This window comes from Eriocheir sinensis, chromosome 14, assembly GCF_024679095.1.
Source record: "Eriocheir sinensis breed Jianghai 21 chromosome 14, ASM2467909v1, whole genome shotgun sequence".
NCBI classification, from domain to species: Eukaryota; Metazoa; Arthropoda; class Malacostraca; order Decapoda; family Varunidae; genus Eriocheir; species Eriocheir sinensis.
In genome coordinates, this window is record NC_066522.1 from 20,292,019 (window position 1) to 20,312,809 (window position 20,791).

Below are 20,791 nucleotides of genomic sequence, written 5' to 3' on the forward strand. Positions count from 1 at the left end.
AACTGAATAACTAGTAAGGTTGCATGTTTTGTTTTTCTGAGGCACATGATAGATGATCAATTGATGGATGGTCGACAAGGTGGATGGTCTGTATGGATGGTCGAGTAAAAGGATGGTCGGCTCCGGAGGTCGGGTGGCTAACACATGTTTTGTCGGTCTAATGCACTTAGGAAGTTTAACGAGAAATACACAACATTCATGGTTTTACAGCTGATTCCACCTTATCTAACGTAAGACCAACAGCAGTAAAGGGATAACTTAATGGAGGGAATTTCGCTGGCTCTAATAACTTAATAAGACGCACCTCATGTCACTCACCTGCCGCCCCTGCACACCTGCCTTGCGCCGCCTCATAGCAGAGCCGTGTGTTGCCCTTCGCTGTGGAGGCTTCGGGGGGGGCTGTTTGAGTGCATCGCCATACCCCCTCCCCCCTCCCTAATGTGTTGCAATTCTGTTGTGTTGTTCCGGGCGGGCGGGGGGTTAGGGGGAGCGGGCCTCAATTACCCTGGTCAACGTATCATTGAGTAGGGATGACGCTGTGCTCGTTTCCGCATCCCGTCAGCCTCCCGCGACCACTGCCACGGCCCGCTGCCCAACCTCCCATGAGCTGCTGCAGGGGGTGGAGTGATCTGGTGTGTGTGTGTGTGTGTGTGTGTGTGTGTGTGTGTGTGTGTGTGTGTGTGTGTGTGTGTCTCTCTGTCTCTCTCTCTCTCTCTCTCTCTCTCTCTCTCTCTCTCTCTCTCTCTCTCTCTCTCTCTCTCTCTCTCTCTCTCTCTCTCTCTCTCTCTCTCTCTCTCTCTCTCTCTCTCTCTCTCTCTCTCTCTCTCTCTCTCTCTCTCTCTCTCTCTCTCTCTCTCTCTCTCTCTCTCTCTCTCTCTCTCTCTCTCTCTCTCTCATTTACAGAAACTTCTCATTCAAGAAAAAATATATAATACTACCAAGTCTAGCCATACCTCACTTCGAGTATGCGGTAAAGTTTAGGTTTTCCCGCCATACGAGAGACATTGCTAAATTAGGTGTTCAACGTAGGGCAGCGAGGTGACTTAGCCCCACCATAGAATGTCTCGTGAATTCTTCCACACCAAGCATATTGCATCAGATGAATACATTAAAAATATATTCCGTTGCTTATTCAGCAAGTACGATGAACAACAGTCCTCATTGTGAAGACTGATTACCAAACAGTCAACTCATAATGGCCGACAGAACAACAATAATTTTACATCATTAGTCGATGTCTATAAGGTTGCCACATCAGTCATTGGCTCAGACTATGATTAAAATCGACGCCTTTTGATCCACATGACAACAACTTACTGCCATCAAAACCTTTGTGCCGATAAAACACCTTTGGGATGCACACTGAGGAGGTGGTGTTGCGACATACAATATATTATCAGTCATGTGAGGAAACAGTATCAGTCATGTGAGCCGCCCCTACACCGGAAGCAGTGACGGCTCATTCTAGGTTCGTCCCTGACTCCGATGTACGGGGCGGCTCACATGACTGATAATGTATCCTCACATGACTGATAGCGCACCCTATATCGCAACTCTACCACTTCAGTGTGCATCTCAAAGCTGTGTTCGGCGCAAAGGTTGTGATGACAATAAATTAGTCGTGTGGATCAAAAGGGTCGATTTTAGTGTAGTCTGAGCCAGTGGCCGATGTGACAACCCGAGACAGTGACTAATGATGTAAATCAAAATCTAGAATGTATAGTTAAACACACACACACACACACACACACACACACACACACACACACACACACACACACACACACACACACACACACACACACACACACACACACACACACACACACACACACACACGCCAAAAATAGGAGCAGACATTCAGACAGACAGACTGAATGACTGACTGACTGGCTGACTGACTCACTGACTGACTAACAAACAGAAAAACACAGACAAGCAGTTAAGCAGTAGGGCAAACCGACTGACAGATACTAATCAGATAGATTGACAGAAAGACAGAGGCAGACATAAATAGCCAAATGCCACTGATATACAAACGAAATAGATAGATAAATAGATAGAGACATACAGATAGAAAGATAGATAGAGAGCACATAAATAGAGGGATACAGACAGAAATACAAATAGAGATCGAGACAGACAGACAGACAGACAGATGACCAGCCGAACAAGAGAGAGCCAGAAAGAGAGAACAGAAACACAACCACACTAAAAAAAAAGCGAGACTATATCTAAAGACTGACATTAAAAGACGGCAATCATACACCGCCATTATCATCCTTCCTTATAGAATTACGATCACAACGCGGCGGGGCAATTGTCGAACGGAGCGCCGAGTGGCCGGACACAATGCAAGCCGAACAAACAGGCCACAACGAGCCACTCCCCTTAAAGATTCACCATCCCGCCCCCGGCACTGTAATTTTGAGACGACAATGACCAAGATGACACCATTACCTGTATGTCGCCCGCACCTGACATTTGCCCGGGAAAGGTGAGATATAATGACAGGTGACGGAGGGGGAAAGGCGGGGCGCGGGAGGGACCGAGATGGATGTCCTGAGATGCTGAGGGGAAGGGTCGTGAAGGGAGGCAAGGATGAGTGGACAGGTTTTAGAGGCAAGCACGAAGACACACACGCACACGCACACGCACTCAGGCAAGGAAGGACATCGGAAGGACACCCAACAGCTCAGCGGGTATCGAGAGGTTACCCAAGGCGATGATAGCTCTCCTTCGCCGTTTCCATCAGATCAATAAACATATGCCCCAAGAGCTTTCGTTCGTTTGTTTATATTTTTACTGCTACTGTTTACACCTGAGAATAAAGCGTTATCATGTCACGAGTTACTGCGTCACCCACTTTATAGATACAGTGTTAGTGAGAGAGATAAGGCCATTATATAATCCCGTATAAAGAGATGTCGCGAGAGGCTGCTGGGATAAGCTAGCATTCTCAACCATGTGACCAATGCTACGGAGATGAGCAATGAGGCAACACGCACTTATAGCTTATACTTACTTATATGCCCCAACTTAACTCTTACCTTACCTCCTCTACTTTTACTAACTTTAATTTTTTACCTTACCTCCGTTGCCATCTCTTCCTTTCCCCGATGTCAACACGTGTGAACTCTCATGTTGGCCCTTTTAAGTTGGCCCCAGTGTGGTATTCAACCCTATCAACGTGTAAAATTGGGGTTGGCAGGGAAGGTATAGGGTGTTCATTAGCATCTTTCTGGATCGTGTTATATACTGTACTGCGTGTGAGTTTGAATAAAAAAATATCGTTCGGCTTCTGCTTGTGAACCGGTATTTTGTATTGATTAAAAGTTAGACAGAGGGTGAAAGAGATAGAGAGGTAGACAGACAAACACACAGACAGACAGACGGACAGAAGGTATTAAAGCCTCGTTACCGTGCCAGACTGCCACAGATGCTACCAAGAGGAAAAAATTAGAAAAAAAAATCATTATATTGACGCGGGGGACGAAAGGGAAAGGGTTAAGAGGAACGAATACGAAGAGAAAGAGAGGACCAGCGAAGAGGAGGAAGGGAGGGAGAGAGCAGGCGGGGAGGGAGGTGGAAGGGCGGGGAGAGGAAAGAGAGAGGACTCGAGGGTAAGAGCCAGCGATGAGGGCGGGAGGAGAGGGCGAGAGGGAGAGGCGGAAAGAGATTCATTGTCTGGTCTCATAATTGTTGCTATTAAGCCTCTCCATGCTCCTGGAGGCCACCTGTCACCAGCTGGGCTCCCGACGCGGCGACCACGTTCTCCCGCCCCGCCGAGAAAACAATGGGTCGTATTCTTATAAACATTTCGGCGCCCAAGCACATATATTGGACTCGGTTTTCCTAGTACTTTGCGTCATTTCCACGGGTAGTCTAATGACCCTAGTGGTAGTTTGACGCTTCCTCTGTACCAAGAACCTAAAGAAGCCGTCATAAGAACCCGATTGAGCTTCTTTGGGGCCTTTGGAGATAGGTGATGTGAGGGGAGGCAGCGTCTGTGAATCCCGAACAATGAGACATCCACTTGAACCTACGAAGCGAGTGGTGTCTTTTATCCGGATGCGACGACGCTGAGTGACTTTTAGGAGGAGGTTGTACAGCTCTTTAGACTCATTAGAGGGACGAGATCAAGTACCCGTATGGAGCCCCAGCGAGGAGGTTTTGTTTTGATGGTTAAAAAAAAGGGGAGTAAAGAGGGAAGGAGAAATGGAGGGGTAGAGGGATGGAGAAGGATTTTTATTATGGAATGGAAAGTTTTAGTGTATGTGTTTTTTTTATGTGTATTTCAGCTTCTCTCTCTCTCTCTCTCGTTTCTAGGCAACCATTTTTCCTCCCTCCATGCTTCCCTCCCCCCCTCTCACCCATCCTCACACCCTATCCTCACCCTCTCCCCCACCCTCTCACGCCCACCCTTGCCTGCCACCTCTCGCCGCCCACCCTTCCACCCTCCCTGCGCATGTCGTTAGTCATTTGTCACGGGCGGGGAAGGCGGGGTCTGAAACCATCGTGAAATATGGCTCGTCAACGGACTCTCCTCTTTTATTTTTCTCCCTCCTACTCCTCCTCCTACACTTACTTTTTTTCTATTTATTTTTCTTTTCTTCCACAAGTCTCGTAGATGTTTTCCTCTTTAATTTTTCTCCCTCCTACTTCTACTCGTCCTCCCCCTCTTCCTCCTCCTCGTCTACGTTTTGTTTTCTATTTTTTCTTCAATAAGTCTCGTAGATACTCTCCTTTTTTTTCATTTTCTCCTACTACTACTACTACTACTACCACTACTACTATACTCGTCCTCCTCCTCTTCCTTGTCTTCCTCCTCTTCTACCTTTTTTTTTCTCTTTTTTTCTTCCTCCACAAGTCTCGTACGGGATAATGTATTTGCCTACATTGATCCGATATTGTGATATATTGCGCAAGGAATAATTATCGTTTGAGAAATGGCACCGTTTTGTCTTAGTAAATATACATGAATGTTTTACGCGCGTACATACTCCCAACGCGCAGCTGTATAGCGTATCTACTTACTAACGTCCTGCCTTCTTACGTATGCCCCCAACCTTACCTCTATCTACTACTACTTACCGCTACTGCCTTCATCCTCCTCTTCAGCGATCTCGCCTTGACCAACATGGACTTAAAAAAAAAATACTGAAAAATATGTATTGAATTTAGAAGGTACTTAGGAAATTCAAGACTATTTAGAGCGTTATCGACCGACTAACATGGACTAAAAAAAGAAAAAAGAAAAAGGATTGCTGAAAATGATGTATTGCAACTAGAAAAAGTTTAGGAAATTGAAGAGTATTTAGCGTTTTCGTCATGTGTTGTTGCACGAGTATTTTCTCTCTCTCTCTCTCTCTCTCTCTCTTAATGGCCGCCCCGCTCCTCGCTTTAATTATCTTTCATGCAAACCTAGACCACAGTTCCTCCATTACGATTCCTTCTCGACTCGCTTTTTGGAACACTGGGGCGGTGAGTCAGGCGGCGGCGGCGGCGAGGCGAGGCGAGGGGCGGCTTCATAATTCTCCTTTTTTTGTTTCTTCGCGGTTGAGGAAGAAACGCCTTTTTGCACCATTAACTGAGCCTCGATCCATCAGGCGAGGTCAGGTCAGGTCGTTTGATGCATTTAATATACATATATGAAAGGGCTGCGAGGGAGGGAAGAGGGGAAGAGAAGGAGGAGGGTGAGGAAGACTAACCCAGAAAAAGAGAAGGAAAGATTATAAATGCAATCTCCATCTCGGAATCCGTCTTGCTTTACGTTTATTATTATTATGAAACATCCCGCTTTCTTTCTTATGGCGGGACTATTAGAGAAGATGGGTTTTGTGCCGTGTTTATGCTGGTTTTAAAAGTCAACACTGGCCCCGAGAGAGAAAGGCGGGAGAAGGAGAAAGAGGGAGCTGCTGTTGTGGCCCTCACGCGATATCGCCATTCTCTCTCTCTCTCTCTCTCTCTCTCTCTCTCTCTCTCTCTCTCTCTCTCTCTCTCTCTCTCTCTCTCTCTCTCTGTTTATCTTTTTTTGTGCGTGTTTTGCCCTAGATTATACTGACGCTTTCACTTCCCATGTTAAAACGCTTGGCACTGTCCCTTCCCTCCCTCCCCAACCCCCCACCCTCCCACCCCACCCCCTTAGGAACACTCGGCCCCACGCCACTTAAGTATACCACCACCACAAGCTTATATCAAGAGTGGCCGACAAAGTGGTAATGCTGCAGGAAATAATAAAGGAAACACGATAACCTTCATATTGTAGGATAGATATTGAGAATCGTACCTTTTTTTCAGTCCATCATGATCGCAAAATACATACTTCATAAATCCCGTAATGAGGCAGGAGTTATAAGAGTGTTCAGTGGTAACAAAACATCTAGCACCAACACCAACAGAGCGGGGTCTCCAATCTTCACATTCGACCATTGCATAAACTCAAGCATACTCTACCAGAACTCAGTCATTCCAGTCGACTCCGAAAAAGAGAACTGAGCGTGCTATTCTTCCCTGCCCCCTTAATATTTACCGTCAAAGCAATATTAGTGTTCTATGGGCGTGTGTGCATTTATTTTATTTCTTATTACAACCAAGGAAGCAGTTCAAGGGCAAAAATAAACGCAAAAACAAAAGAAGGTCTCTAAGCACTGCCCCTGTGAAAGAAAATAGAAATGAGGGACCAAAAGAGAGGTCAGTTTCTGGAGAGGTGTTTTGATGCTTGATATGCCGACGAGATGGTATAATTGTCACAAACCCACAATCATAACCAAGGAATAAAATGTTGTGTTAAGTATAGTAGCAGGCAGAAAATTAAACCCCAAACATTATTACCAGCCCGTAAGAAGGCCCCCTCGGTGTGTGCGGCGGCGGGCATCTGGCGATAATGTCTCAATCGCGGCGAGGCGGGCGGCGAGGAGCGGCGTGGCCCGATAATTAACACCTCACAGTCTGGCGCCATTAATTCCCCTTCCCCGGCGCGGCCTCCTGTCACGGCGGAAGATTGGAACCTGATGTCTGCCGGCAAATTAGGCCTACCTTACCTGAAATTACCTGAGTTTTTTTTTTTTTCGCCCCGGTAACAAAGAAAAGAGCAGCAGAGTTTTTTTTTCTTTTGTGTGCGTTGTACGGCAGGAAATGAACAAAGGACAACAAAAATATATACAAACTGGGCGACATATATTTGAATTTCACTTTATTACGAGAATGCAAATGAAGAAATAGAGGTTAGGAATCTTAATTAATGATCCAGATATGGTTACACAAAGTTAAAAAAAAAAATAGTATACCTGTAAAGACATGATAAGACCAGACAAGATAAAAATTAAAAAAGGGGAAAAAATAGGAGGCTAGAATCTTAAATCTTTCATATTTGGGCACGGAAAAAAATAAGTGATATACGAAAACAACACAAATGAAAGAAAATGCGATAAAAATAAGTGTGGAGAAATAAGACAAAATAAAAACTGTGGTAAAGGAAAGAGGGAGAGAGGATAAGGTTTAGATATTTTCATGTTACAGATTTAAGTATGAGAAAAAAACTATATGTATAAATGTTGAAACCTCCAAAGCTCAGTCCGCTCCTACGAAAACTCGATAAAAACAAATGAGAGAACCAACAGAAAAGAGAGAAAGGAAAGGAAAGGGAGGAGATAAAAGGCGGGAGAGGTGATAAAGTTTCAAGTATCGACGTTCCAGATTTGGGTACGAAAAAAAAAAGACAACAGCTCCAAAAATACAAAAGCTCCCAAGAAGAAAACCCGATGAAAAAAAAAACAGGTAATAAGAAAAAAGAGGAAGGAAAAAAATAATATGAGGGGGGGAAAGGAAGGGGAGAAGAGGAGGGAGGGATGGTGGGAGGGACGGAGAGAAGGGGAAAGGGGATGTGATCAAGCTGAAAAATTTTAACAAACATTCAAAATTAGGACACACGAAAAAATATATAACAAAACACCAACAAAAAACAAAACAAAAGAAATTTCAGTCCCTCAGAAGAAAACTCGGCAAAACAAGAAACAAACAAACGAAACAAAAGCAGTGTGGTGTGTAGAAGATTTGGGTACGAAGGAAAGAAAAAAAAAAGGAAGAAAATATACCAAGCTAGGTCCGACGAAAACTCAATGAAATGAGTGGGAAGGACGAAGAAGAAAGAGGGGAAGGGGCTGGAGGAAAGGGGAAGTGAGGGTAGAAAGAGGGCAGGTAACGGGGCATGGGGCAGGTAGGGGGACAGGTAAGGGGAAGGGCAGGGCAGGTAAGGGGGGTCAGGATGATAAAGTAAACACCTTGAGTCGCGCCACCAACACTACCATCTCCCCGCGCGCGAGAAAGATTCCATCCTCCACAGTTTATCATCCTCCTACCCCGTTTTTTGAGGAAGGTTATGCGTCTAAACACTGAAATTAGTGAACATGGGAGGAGAACAGCCATGAGCGATAGAGACTCGTCACGGAATCTTTAATTACAGAGTGGTGTGAGTTAGAATGCAGAATGAGAGGGGAGGGAGCCGGGCCCAGCGAGTAATTAGGTGCAGGAAGTGTGGGGCTAAATGCTGGTTTGCTTAGTAATGGATTGATCCTCTGTGTTTACTATCGTCTCTCTCTCCCTCCCCCCAGCGGTGTTGTTCCCAGCTGGTGAAGGGTCGTAGTAGTTGTAGTCGTAGTAGTAGTAGTAGTAGTAGTAGTAGTAGTAGTAGTAGTGGTGGTGGTAGTGGTTTTGCATGTTGTTGTTTTTTGCTGTTATAGTTACCTTGGTTTTCTAGTCAGTTTTGGCGTTGCAGTTGCGAGGGTGGTGGGCGGGCGAGGCGTGGCTCTCTGATTGTGATGCCGATGACGTGTGTGTGTGTGTGTGTGTGTGTGTGTGTGTGTGTGTGTAGCAAAGGTTTGGGGTTTATGCTTGTTGTTCCATGGAGCAAAAATATTATTATTGATTCAACATAAAAGTAGTGTCGCTTATACAAAGGAAGCTAAAATGAAATCTGCTAAAATTGAACTCGGTCCTAGCCGGCCGAGTTGGCGGGGTGGCGGGGGGGGAGGGGCGGGGGAGGAGCGGCAGGCGGGCGGCCAGCCTGGGCGAGGCTTCGACCCGCCGCTCCATCACGGCTCGAACAGGTGTTTTTAGTGCGAGGCTCAAGGGGTGTGTTTTACAAGCTTGCAATTTGTTGTGCTTCAAAGTTATATGTTTTTTTTTTTCCTTATAACTCTCGTTATATATAGTAATGCTGTTGAGAGTGTTTAAACATCGGTACAGTAAACTTGTGACGCTTTAAGAGACTCTTGATGGCTTCATGATTCGTGAACCTTGCGAATCTTCTTTCCTTCATTTCTTTCTAGCAAATGAACGCTTGTGTATGATAAATCAGTGATAAATCAAGTATGTATAATGTTTAATTCGTGTATTGTTTATGAATTTGGCCAAATAGGAATACCTTTAAAATAGTAGATACAGACTAGTTCTTCCTTTACATTCAAAACTCGTGAAGCAAAGCGGCAGCAGGGTTGGCAGGCCTGGGCCGGGAACAGCCAGATGACGGATCATTCGCCTTCAATTGCCAGTTGCCCGTGAAGTGTTGACTCGGAAGGAAGCCACTTTGTTGCCCCTGAAATTATCCAATAAGACGGATCTGTTCGGTAAGTCATCCGTGACAAGTACATATTGCTGGCACGGGCCGGAGTGCCTGGGGTCACGTGGTGCAGGCTGAGTGTAGTGTTGTGTAGTGTAGTGTAGTGTAGCGAGTGCAACGGAGATCACTGCGGATGCCTCGGGGAAGCCTTGGAGACTGAGGCACCGGAGTGTTAATTGTAGTGATCATTTACTTAATTACTTTTGTAGTGCCAAAAGAGTAACCTTTTATGTCAGGTTGCAGAAAGTACACACATCAATGAGGCATTCAGGAATCTAATAACTTTTTTTTAGATTGTACTTAAGAAATAAATCATATTCGAGGATTAATTTGCAACTATATTCAAATTATTACGGCTTCTTGGTGTAACTGTATATTGGAAGTCTCCTAGGCAACGTTAAGTGTCAGGGTGGGCCGAGACAGATCCCTCAGTAAAGCCACTCGCCATTCTGCTTATATAACGCTCATGCCCGCTGCCCTCCACCCAGTGACTCCGTCTTAACACAAGCTGCTAGAATTTCAAATACTACCATTTTAGCTTTTGGTGGTGAGCTTGTGCCTAGACAGAAGCGCCGGGCAGGAGGCAGGGAGCATGAGCTGCACGGAGGCAAGATGGCGTCTGGGGACCCGTGGCCAAACTCTTCCTGTCCACGGCTCTGGGCGGAGGCCGGCATTGTCTTGATCACCATCGCCTTGGGTTGGCATGATGTTAAGGAGAAGATATTACTCCTCAGATGAACACCGCCGATGGATTGTGTTTAACAACCGAACAACTTAAATGCACAAGTCTGTTTCCTAGTACGGTAACAATTATTTTGACCCATTTTGAGGTGCGGTTATTCCTTCACAAAAGAGGTCTGGTACACACACACACACACACACACACACACACACACACACACACACACACACACATACACACACACCAAAATCTCATTGGAATCGAAGTTAAAATATATAATTTTGTCCCTCAAAAGAAAAGGAAATAGTTCCAAATATTAAAATATAAAGTTATCCTAAACTTTTGGATACATAGAATGTTACCAAGTTTTTTTTCACGTATATATATACCATTTATACATTTTGCCGCCACACTGCCGTCAAGCACCATACAAAAGAATTAGAACTCATGAATGCTGCTCCCTCAGCAAGTACATATAATCTGCATTGCATGTTTTATATAGAATGCATAAGAAAAAAAAACTATTCTCGTTATGTGGCGCTTAGTATTGTCACTCGTCCTTCCTGGGGGGCGTGAACTCAAGGTCGTTTGTCGTTCATTGTCCCGAGAAAGCGGTTCAGTGTCAGGTTGACTAGTTTCCTGGCTCCCAAGTATATACTTGAGAACAACCACAATGTATAATTATAGTTACTTGTCCTGGCCAGATCTTTACATCAAGTTTAGATCAGCCTGAAAAATGAGCCCCCGGGATCTTCCTCCGGATCACCGCCGCAGCACATGAACCGCTGCACGAGTCACTAACGCTTTCGAAGCTTTGAATTTATTTTCAGTCCGGGAAACTTTCATGAGCGATCAAATCAACTGTTTATTTTATGTCATCGGTGTAAGAAGCCCCTTTACTGATTTTTCATCATGGACAATGGAATTAGCTTTATTTCTGACCATTATACAAGGTGGCCTCTCGTTATATGGGTCTGTTTATTCATTGATATTTTTCAACCATCAAAATTTGCATAATATTTCTTATTAATCTTGACACCCTCTCCCCTCGCCGCCAGGTGCAACATGAGTGGCGGGGAGCCGAGGCCGTGCGAGGCGGCGGCGGCGGGACGCATGAAGCTCGTGTGGCTCGGCCCAGAGGCGCGTGACGTCAGTCTCTCTCAGCAGATGCACCTCATCCGCGGAATGACACACCCGCGGCAGCAGGCCAGAGACTCAGCGCCGAGTCTCCAGCAGACTTATGACGTGACGCGTATGCTGCAGATGGCGCGAGACTCCTCTGCAGCACAGCAGCAACAACAACAGCAGGAGTTACAGCAGCTGCAGCAACAACAACAACGACAGCAACTGCAGCAGCAGCAACAACAACTGCAGCAACAAATACAACAACAACAACTACAGCAACAACTACAGCAACAACTGCAGCAACAACAACAACAGCAGCAGCAGTTGCAGCGACAACAGCAGCAGCAACAGTTCCAGCAGCAGCAAACGCAACAGCAGCAGTTACAACAAGAACAACAACAAAAACAACAAAGTTACCAACAACAGGAGCCCCATCAGTCGCATCAGCAGCAGGAAGAAGAAAAACAAAAGGAACAACAGTCCCATAATATTTCTAAGCAGCAGCAGCAACAGGGACACAAATCTCTTCCAGCCACAACAAACAAACAGCAAACTCCAGAAGCTCCACCAAATCAGCTGTCACAAAACAGCAACGCCACCCCCACGCAGCAGACGAAGTTGCAGCAGCAGCACCAACAACACCAGCAGCAATATAGTGGCCCACAGGAGCACCAGCACCAGGATATACATTATCGCTTCATCTCTACAGGATGCCGACACCCGTTGGAGAAGGCCGCAGGTACTTGATGTATATATAGAATTGATTGATTGACTGATTGTTTGTATTATATAAGCACTCAGCATCCTTCTGAAACATAATTCAAGGTTAGTACTTCATGATTATTAATCCGCATGTAACTCTTAGGATGAACACATTCACAGTTTTTTATATAATTATCAATGAATTATTGTTACTAATATTTTATTATTATTATTATTATTATTATTATTATTATTATTATTATTATTATTATTATTATTATTATTATTATTATTATTATTATTATTATTATTACTAGTAGTAGCAGTAGTAGTAGTAGAGGTAGTAGTAGTAGTAGTAGTAGCAGTAGTAATAGTAGAGGTAGAGGTAGTAGGAGTAATAATACTAGTAGTAGCAGTAGTAGTAGTAGAGGTAGTAGTAGTAGTAGTAGTAGTAGTAACAGTAGAGGTAGAGGTAGTAGGAGTATCATCATTATTAATATAATCATCATTATTATTGGCATCACAATAGTTAGCAGCACAGCTCTTCTGTAACGCTCTCCTTCCTTATCCCTCCAGGAGCCTCGGCCCCCGGACCCCCCGTGGCCCTCCCACTGTCGGCACACCCGCTGCTGCAGGTTGACAAGTTCAAGCCGTCCCACCAAATATCCTACCAGGTAACACACCCTTGCCCTCACCCCAGCCAGATATGCACACACACACACACACACACACACACACACACACACACACACACACACACACACACACACACACACACGTTCTTTATCAGTGTGTAAGAGCGTAAGAGAAGTCAGCAGTGCAATGTAAGCCCAAATTTAGTCGTAAACCAACGCGATATCCGACAAGGAGGTTCGTTACCTTATGGATTTCTCAATTCCCGTCGCCCTTCAGTTACCAGCACATCACCAAGATTCGACTAAAGAGTGTTATCGGTAATTTTGAGTATTTTTTGTGTAGGAGTGATTTTTTTTTGTTTGTAGGTGTGTGTGTGTGTGTGTGTGTGTGTGTGTGTGTGTATATATTTACGTATGTATGTATTTGTATATGCATTTATGTATTTATTTCTCGGAATACGCGCCTCCCGCAGGGCTGTGGCAGCGGCGGCAGCGGCAGGAAGGCCCGCTCCTCGTACACCGTCCAGCAGCTGCAGCTCCTCAACCGCCGCCTCCTCCGGACCATGTACCTGGCGCAGCACGAACGAGGCGAGCTGGCGGCCATGGTGGGCCTCTCGCAGACGCAGGTGAGCCCCGGACTGTGTATGGCCCTGTTCAGAGGTGCCTCAAACCATTTTCAAACTTAAGCCAGGTGAACCCTTATAGCAGATAAAAACAGGACCAGGCTAACGCAAAATCAGGTAAATCTAAGACCAGGTGACCCAAAACCAGGTGAACCTTAGATCAGGTGAACCATTTAGTATTTTTTTATTCATGTTCTTTTACAAAATATTACCTCGGCCATTGTACAGTTCTTATGATTAGGGACTTCTTTATTCACTTGGCAGGTAAAGATCTGGTTCCAGAATCGTCGGTCAAAATACAAGAAACTGATCCGTGCATCGCATCGCCACTCGCACCCCGCCAAGAGCTCCCCGTCCAACGCTCCTCCACGCAGACGCTGCAAGTGAGTCTTTTTACTTCATTTTTAGCATCCAACACGTTTTTGTCAGCAATACGGTAATTATATCTGTTACAAGTTACACTAAAGACTTGCCATACTCTGAATACAATACGACATTTGCACTTGACATCGTGTGGTAAAACTCCGCTCCGTACTGTAGGCTGAAATCCCCCTCGCCGCCCCTCGGTGCCCAGGCGGGGATGCTGGCCATGCGTACTGTGCCCTACACGGTCCCCCCTACAACCTCCTACTACGATTACCCGCTCTCGATGGCCGCCATGTACAGGGGTGTACATTTCCCGCTGGCGCAGTTTAATCCAGCGCTTCTGTTTAACCAAGGAACTCGTCAAGGAGAGGCAGCTACATCCGTTGATTCAATTTTGCCGACGGTCAGCAGCACATCAGTCGCTGCTGGTGCCTCTACTGTGGCTGGGCAGGCGGCGGCACACCACAACCCCGTCAGCTGTGCACCCCAGGCAGGCGTAAAGAATGAGCTACTAACAAGTTCGGAGGCAACGCCCAGCGCCACAGAATTCGATCCCTACAATCTAGGGCTCGTGTCACCGACCGTCTCCAAAAGCCTGGAAGCAGCTCTCTCGGTGGAAAAATCGAAGCAAGTGGCATTAAAAGCAGAGAGTGAGGGTGCCCCTGAGGCACAGGGAAGCCAGTACCGTGGACTGCCGGCTCTTCGTCTAATTCACTTGAGCAGAGGAGAACTGTCCCGGGGTCGAGGGGTCAATCTACGTTCTTACTCCATCACGGAGGGCGAGTACGACAAGATGGAAGAAGACACGCTCCCGCAGAGAAAGATGCCAACGAGAGAGAACGTTTCTCCACCGAAGCCCATCACTGGCTCTGCATTTCAATCCACATCAGCCTTGCAGTACCCCGCCCCTAGACCAGCTGCGCCCCAGAATCCTTTTCAAGCACAGGTACCCCCTGCTCAAGTTGACAGCCAGCCAAGCCTGCCGCATACTGACTTAAGCCAAAGCATGAAAAAGCGCAACGAGGGATGGATCGGCAACGCAGCTTTAAGTCACTCCTACACTTCTGAGCTGCCTCAGCAAGGGCCGCCGAGTGTGTGCCAAGTCGACAACCAGACTGTGGCTGGTCCCTCATACGAGGAGTCTTGCGCTGACGTTAGGGAAAAGCTGCTCCCCAGCCTCTACAACAATGCCTTCTACTCTGGCTACACTCCCTCAGGCAGCATCTTCTACGCCTCGCCCAGTGACAAGTTTCCCGCTGTTACAACCCAAACGATCGCCACCACCAGAGTCTTGGCTAATCCAGCGACCACCGCCTCTCTCTCTTCCTCATCCTCAACATCGTCATCCCCTCCTTCATCATCCCCCTTCCCCTCCACCACCGCTACCACATCCGTCAGCTCCAATGCCTCCATCGCCACCGCCCTTGTCAACCCCATGACCCTCCTGGCGGAGACCGAGGAGTGTGACGACGACGGCTTCCCCATCGTGGATGACACTGATGAGTCTGAATTTTCTGCCCTCGACCTGGTGATGCTGAGCGACCACTAGCCGGACCACCAGAGGGCGAGGGAAGGGGAAGAGTGGGTCTAGACTCGCAAGACATCAGTTGAAATGTCATGGAGAGACGTTATTTTGCATCCAGACATTATAAGTGTATGCTTATGGTTTATCATTATATTAAGGTATCTTCTATCTTTGTTACAAGTGATTGTTTAATTGCTTTGATGTGTGTATCCTTAAGCTAACAAGAAATGTTACTGAAGTGTGGCTGTCTGGCTTTAAGTGGCTGAAGGAAACGACGCCAGCCTTGTTGCAAGTAGACATGAATTTCAGATTGACACACACACACACACACACACACACACACACACACACACACACACACACACACACACACACACACACACACACACACACACACACACACACACACACACACACACACACACACACACACACACACACACACACACACACACACACAGCTCCCCCTCGCCATGGCAAAGAATAAATAAAATTCTTTGTATTTTTAGATTTACACCAATTTAACCCAAGTTACTTTCATTATCCATTTATTAATGTTTAGTCGTGCAGCTCAAGACTACATTTTCTGTTATTCATTTTCCACAACGTGCGAAGGGAACGAACCGCCGCCCAGCTTTAGACAGGCCTGTGTAAAGCTCAGAAATAAAAATAGAAATATTCACTGATTTTTATTTCATTTCCAGACGAATATAAAACCATTCAATTCGATATCCCTCTCGTCTTATAAACTTGAACGTGATGAACCTTTATATAGGCTTCAATGTGTGGCATGTCGACTTTAAAAAAAATGTATATAAAAACTACGCACAAAACTAGTTGGCTCTTTAGGGATTTACAGACAACAGAATCAAAAGACCAAGTTCATGTCGTATCTGCATATAGACTTGTATGTGAGACCCTTTGACTTCAGAAAGAGTCATATGTAAGACTAGTCGATTGGTTTTGAATTTGCAGACATGTAGAAACAAAGGATGCAAGGCGAGAAGCTCCATCCAAGAACACACGGCCGGAGCCTGCTGTAGGACCACCCTGGCACACACACACACACACGCCCATGTACATCGTCCCTAAAGACAGAAATACGAACACCGCTGAAGGTAAGTCACCCCACCTCCCTGCCGCCGCTCTCCTTTGATTTGCAGCTATTATCCCCCGCACAATGTGGAGTAAATGAAGGAATAATACCCAGGCGGAATTAGCCGGCGAGAGAGGGATCGGCGGGGTGTTAAGAGCGACCGAGGCCCACGCCATTCAGGTCCTTATCCCGCGGCGGCAGACGGTGACAAATTCCCGTGCTCGTAATTGCTGGTTACGTCGGTTTGCCTCGTTTCCTGGAATCTGAACTTGGAAGTGTAATAGTATTCCAGATTCCCGTCCCAGACACACGAGGTTATGGGAACATGACACTAATGATTGGGTGCGCTAGGAGTCAGAGTTGTGGGGTAATGTGAGGACGAGGAGGAGGAGGGGGAGGGGTGGTGGTGGTGGTGGCTGCGAAGACTGGGGGATCTTGACGTAGGGAGAGAAGTGGCGGGGAGGAGCGAGGGAAAGGGGGAGGAAGTGTTCAGGTTGCCATGGTAACTCTCTCTCTCTCTCTCACCGCGGGGTTGCCAAAGATCGTAGGGGTCTCGGGAGATGGTCGCCGCGGGAGGCTATGGTCGGGGACGTAAAGAGCACGAAAAACGCCGTCAAAGGCTCCTTCGTCTCGTGTCGCTCGTCGTGCCTCGTCCGGGTGTTGCTGGGTCGCGGGTGAGGGCGCCTGCACCTCGCTGGGCTGAGGGCGAAGGTCGGTATTGTCAGACGCTCCCAAACTCCTCACATCAACCATTTTCAAAGGCCGAAAAGATCAGTCGGGTTCTAATGAGTGTTTTTGTAGGTTCATGGTACAGAAGAAGGGTCATACTACCACCAGGGTCATAAAACTACCCCCCTGGAAATGCCCAAAACTCCCACGAAAGCCTTGTCAAATATGTGTGTTTGGACGCCGAAATGTTCAAGAATATGACCCTTTAAAGTCAGTCACCCCAGAAATCATGGGAGGACTCGAGGCGTCCCACACAAGGTTGCCCTCCGCCCGGCCGTCCCCTCCTTGGCTCGGTGCGTCCTCACGTCCATGCATATGACCCACTGTCTTGGCCGTGAATGAGAGTTGAAGAAACCATCCGCACTAGCAGTCCAATACGGTGATCAGTTGCACACCCGAAATTGACCTCTCTTCTGGCCTATCGTTCTTTTTTCTTTTGTCGGACCAGCTTTGTTGTTACTGTTATTGTTTCTAGTCCCTCCCTTGCCCCTAAAAACACAAACAAAATACCGGCAGCAAATAAACCGAATGTATTTCATCAGATGAGTTTTGAAGCTTTAATACTGGAAGGCGGAAGCGATGGATGGTGCCGAGGGTGAGGAAGACTAGTGCTGGTAAGCCATCACGGGCACTCAGGAGGCCGCTTACCGTCAGATGGCACTGAATGGTGGGCTGCTGCTTTTAATTGCAGGCGCTCTGAATTATCATTAGTCTTGGCAGTTGCTGTGCGGAGATTAGAGACCACAAGAAAGAGCCGGTGGATGAAAGAGACTGAGTTGATGAGGAGTTTATTTCACGGTGGACGGCGAGGGCGGACACCAACACGAGGCTTCAGCAAGGGCCGCCAGCATCAACCAGAACACCATGGGTCGGGTCAAATATTTCGACGCCCACGCTCATATATTTAACAAGGCTCTCGTAGGAGTTTTGAGCATTTCCAGGGGTAGCTGTATGACTCTGTTGGTAGTGTGCCCCTTCTTCTGTACCATGAACCTCTAGAAACACTCATAAGAACTCAACCGATTTCCTTTTTAGCTTTTGGAAATACGTATAGCTGATGTGAGAGGCGGAAGCGTCTGAGAAGAGGAACCCATATCTCCGCGCTGATAAGTAAAAATAACGTTCTACGATGTATATTTCCTATTAACGAAACATAATCTACCGTGCCTTTCTCTATATAAACCTGTGTAGTCTCTGCGTGCTATACGTCTATATATTAGGCTCTTTCAAGGGGGAGGATCAAGACACCTCTCCATGGACACCCAAAACTGATCTCTGGGCTTTCATTCTTTACTCTTATATTGGAGCAGCGTTTTGGCGGGCACTTTTATTTGTTTGTGTAATTGTTATGGCCACTAGCTGCTTCCATTGATATAGAAAAGACTAAATGAAAGTGCCAGGCCTCGCATAAAGTCACTCTAAATTGAATCAAACAGCAACAGACTTGAATTTGAGTGTAACGAGCAAAAGAAGGAATCCTACACAGCATCCGAATGTATATAAGTTGCCTGTGGGAGTCACATGTACGGGGGCGATGAAGTAGCAGAAGGTAGGGGGGTTGAATAAGACGGTGAAAAGGCTCTAACGTCCCCGCAGGCTAACGAGAAAATGGTAAAGATGTGTAAGAAGAAACTGATTGCTCCGGACGCTTTAAAAGAGGGCTCCATGCACGTAACTCTTGGCAAATATTGACGCGTTGCCTTAAAACTATGGCATGATGTTCCCTTCGTTCTCCAGGACTGCGTTGTGCTAATCCAGAAAACTTATAGAAACACTCTCCTTCCCGTACTTCTTGTAAGGATAATTATTAAAGATTTGCAATTTTTAAAACTACTCGTAAACATTTTCATCTACATACCCCTTCATATTATAATTACGAGGAAGCTTCATTTGTCTTTTTTTCCATACTTCTTCTTTCCTCTCTTTCATAATTATTAAAGATTTGCAATTTTTAAAACTACCCATAAACATTTCCATCTACATACCCCTTCATATTATAATTACGCGGAAGCTTCATTTGTCTTTTTTTCCATACTTCTTCTTTCCTCTCTTTCATAATTATTAAAGATTTGCAATTTTTAAAACTACCCATAAACATTTCCATCTACATACCCCTTCATATTATAATTACGCGGAAGCTTCATTTGTCTTTTTTTTACCATATTTCTTCTTCTTCCTCTTTCATAATAATTAAGGGTTTACAATTTTTAAAGCTACCCGTAAACATATCCATCAACCCCTTCATATTATTACAAGGGGGTGGTTTTCATACTTCTTCCCGTTTATTCTTTTCCATCCAGCTTCCTTTCCTTATTTTCCTCCACTTCCCTCTCCTCCTCCGCGAGCTCTTTTTCCTCCGTGACTCTTCGACCCGCACTCGTTCTGCTAAAATAAGCGGCTCCGAAAAACATCATCATTTGGCTAATCGTGGCGGTGATGCAAGCGGCCCCGCGCGGCTCACCTCACCTCCTCGCGGGTACCTGCTGGTGTGTGTTGTTCTTGGTGATGGTGGTAATGTTGCGGTTGTTGTTGTTGTTGTTGGTGGTGGTGGTTGTGGTGGTGTTGCGGTTGTTGTTGTTTTTGGTGATGGTGGTGGTGAAAGTGATGGTGATGGTGGTCTATTTTTTTGCAAGGGTTTTGAGAGAGAGAGAGAGAGAGAGAGAGAGAGAGAGAGAGAGAGAGAGAGAGAGAGAGAGAGAGAGAGAGAGAGAGCAGGCAAAGAGGCAGGCGTGCGCGCGCGCACACACACACACACACACACACACACACACACACACACACACACACACACGACAGTCTTCTCTGGTGATGTGGGCTGGTGGCTTTCACGCTATCCATCACGCCCGCGCCCTGCCCCCGGGGTCACCGCTTCCCTGGGGCCTGGGTCACGGGGCACACTCACTAGGCTCCGCGGGTCGAAAGTCAAGTGTCGGCGGCACGCAGCCAATCGTCTATAATCGCTGCTGCGGGCCCGCAACGGAGGCCGCCAATCAGCGGCCCGGATTTACGATGCCTCCGTCGCTCCTATGCCTCCGGGCTCGCCTCCCATTGGGCGGATGCTGCTGACCCCGCGTGACCCTGGATGACCCCCGGGGCGCTGGGTATTCACTTTCTTCCGCCGATTGCTGAAACAGGGAGCCGATAAAGATGGAGACCGTATGTGTGTGTGTGTGTGTGTGTGTGTGTGTGTGTGTGTGTGTGTGTGTGTAATAATAATAATAATAATAATAATAATAATAATAATAATAATAATAATCGGTTTATTCAGATACGGCAGCCGTCAGGCTGAAAATTTACTTATAAATACATTTTAGCTTCGCTGACGAAAACAGTGTGTGTGTGTGTGTGTGTGTGTGTGTGTGTGTGTGTGTGTGTGTGTGTGTGTGTGTGTGTGTGTGTGTGTATATATATATATATATATATATATATATATATATAGAGAGAGAGAGAGAGAGAGAGAGAGAGAGAGAGAGAGAGAGAGAGAGAGAGAGAGAGAGAGAGAGAGAGAGAGAGAGAGAGATTAGTTATCAAAAGAAATAATCCAATAATTCACACACACACACACACACACACACACACACACACACACACACACACACACACACACACACACACACACACACGATCCTTATAATTTTCATTTTATATATATTGACTGCTTGAACAAACTAAATCGAGCGGAGGATAAT

The 20,791-nt window shown here is 46.2% G+C and overlaps 1 protein-coding gene across 1 annotated transcript; it reads left to right on the top strand.

Moving 5' to 3' along the window:
* Window positions 1-9,459: 9,459 nt before the first annotated feature.
* On the top strand, window positions 9,460-15,957 carry LOC126998607 (uncharacterized). Its single transcript, XM_050860518.1, has 6 exons — window positions 9,460-9,626; window positions 11,360-12,165; window positions 12,705-12,802; window positions 13,237-13,389; window positions 13,651-13,769; window positions 13,927-15,957. Exons 2-6 carry the CDS (start codon window positions 11,367-11,369, stop codon window positions 15,299-15,301), a joined length of 2,544 nt encoding a protein of 847 aa, XP_050716475.1. The 5' UTR covers window positions 9,460-9,626; window positions 11,360-11,366; the 3' UTR covers window positions 15,302-15,957.
* Window positions 15,958-20,791: the final 4,834 nt, after the last annotated feature.

Excerpts from the sequence above, each read along its gene's own strand:
- LOC126998607 (XM_050860518.1), top strand. The coding sequence starts at position 11,367 with ATGAGTGGCGGGGAGCCGAGGCCGTGCGAGGCGGCGGCGGCGGGACGC. Across the intron at positions 12,803-13,236 it reads CCCACCAAATATCCTACCAG|GGCTGTGGCAGCGGCGGCAG; the intron begins GTAACACACCCT and ends CGCCTCCCGCAG. Across the intron at positions 13,770-13,926 it reads CCTCCACGCAGACGCTGCAA|GCTGAAATCCCCCTCGCCGC; the intron begins GTGAGTCTTTTT and ends TCCGTACTGTAG.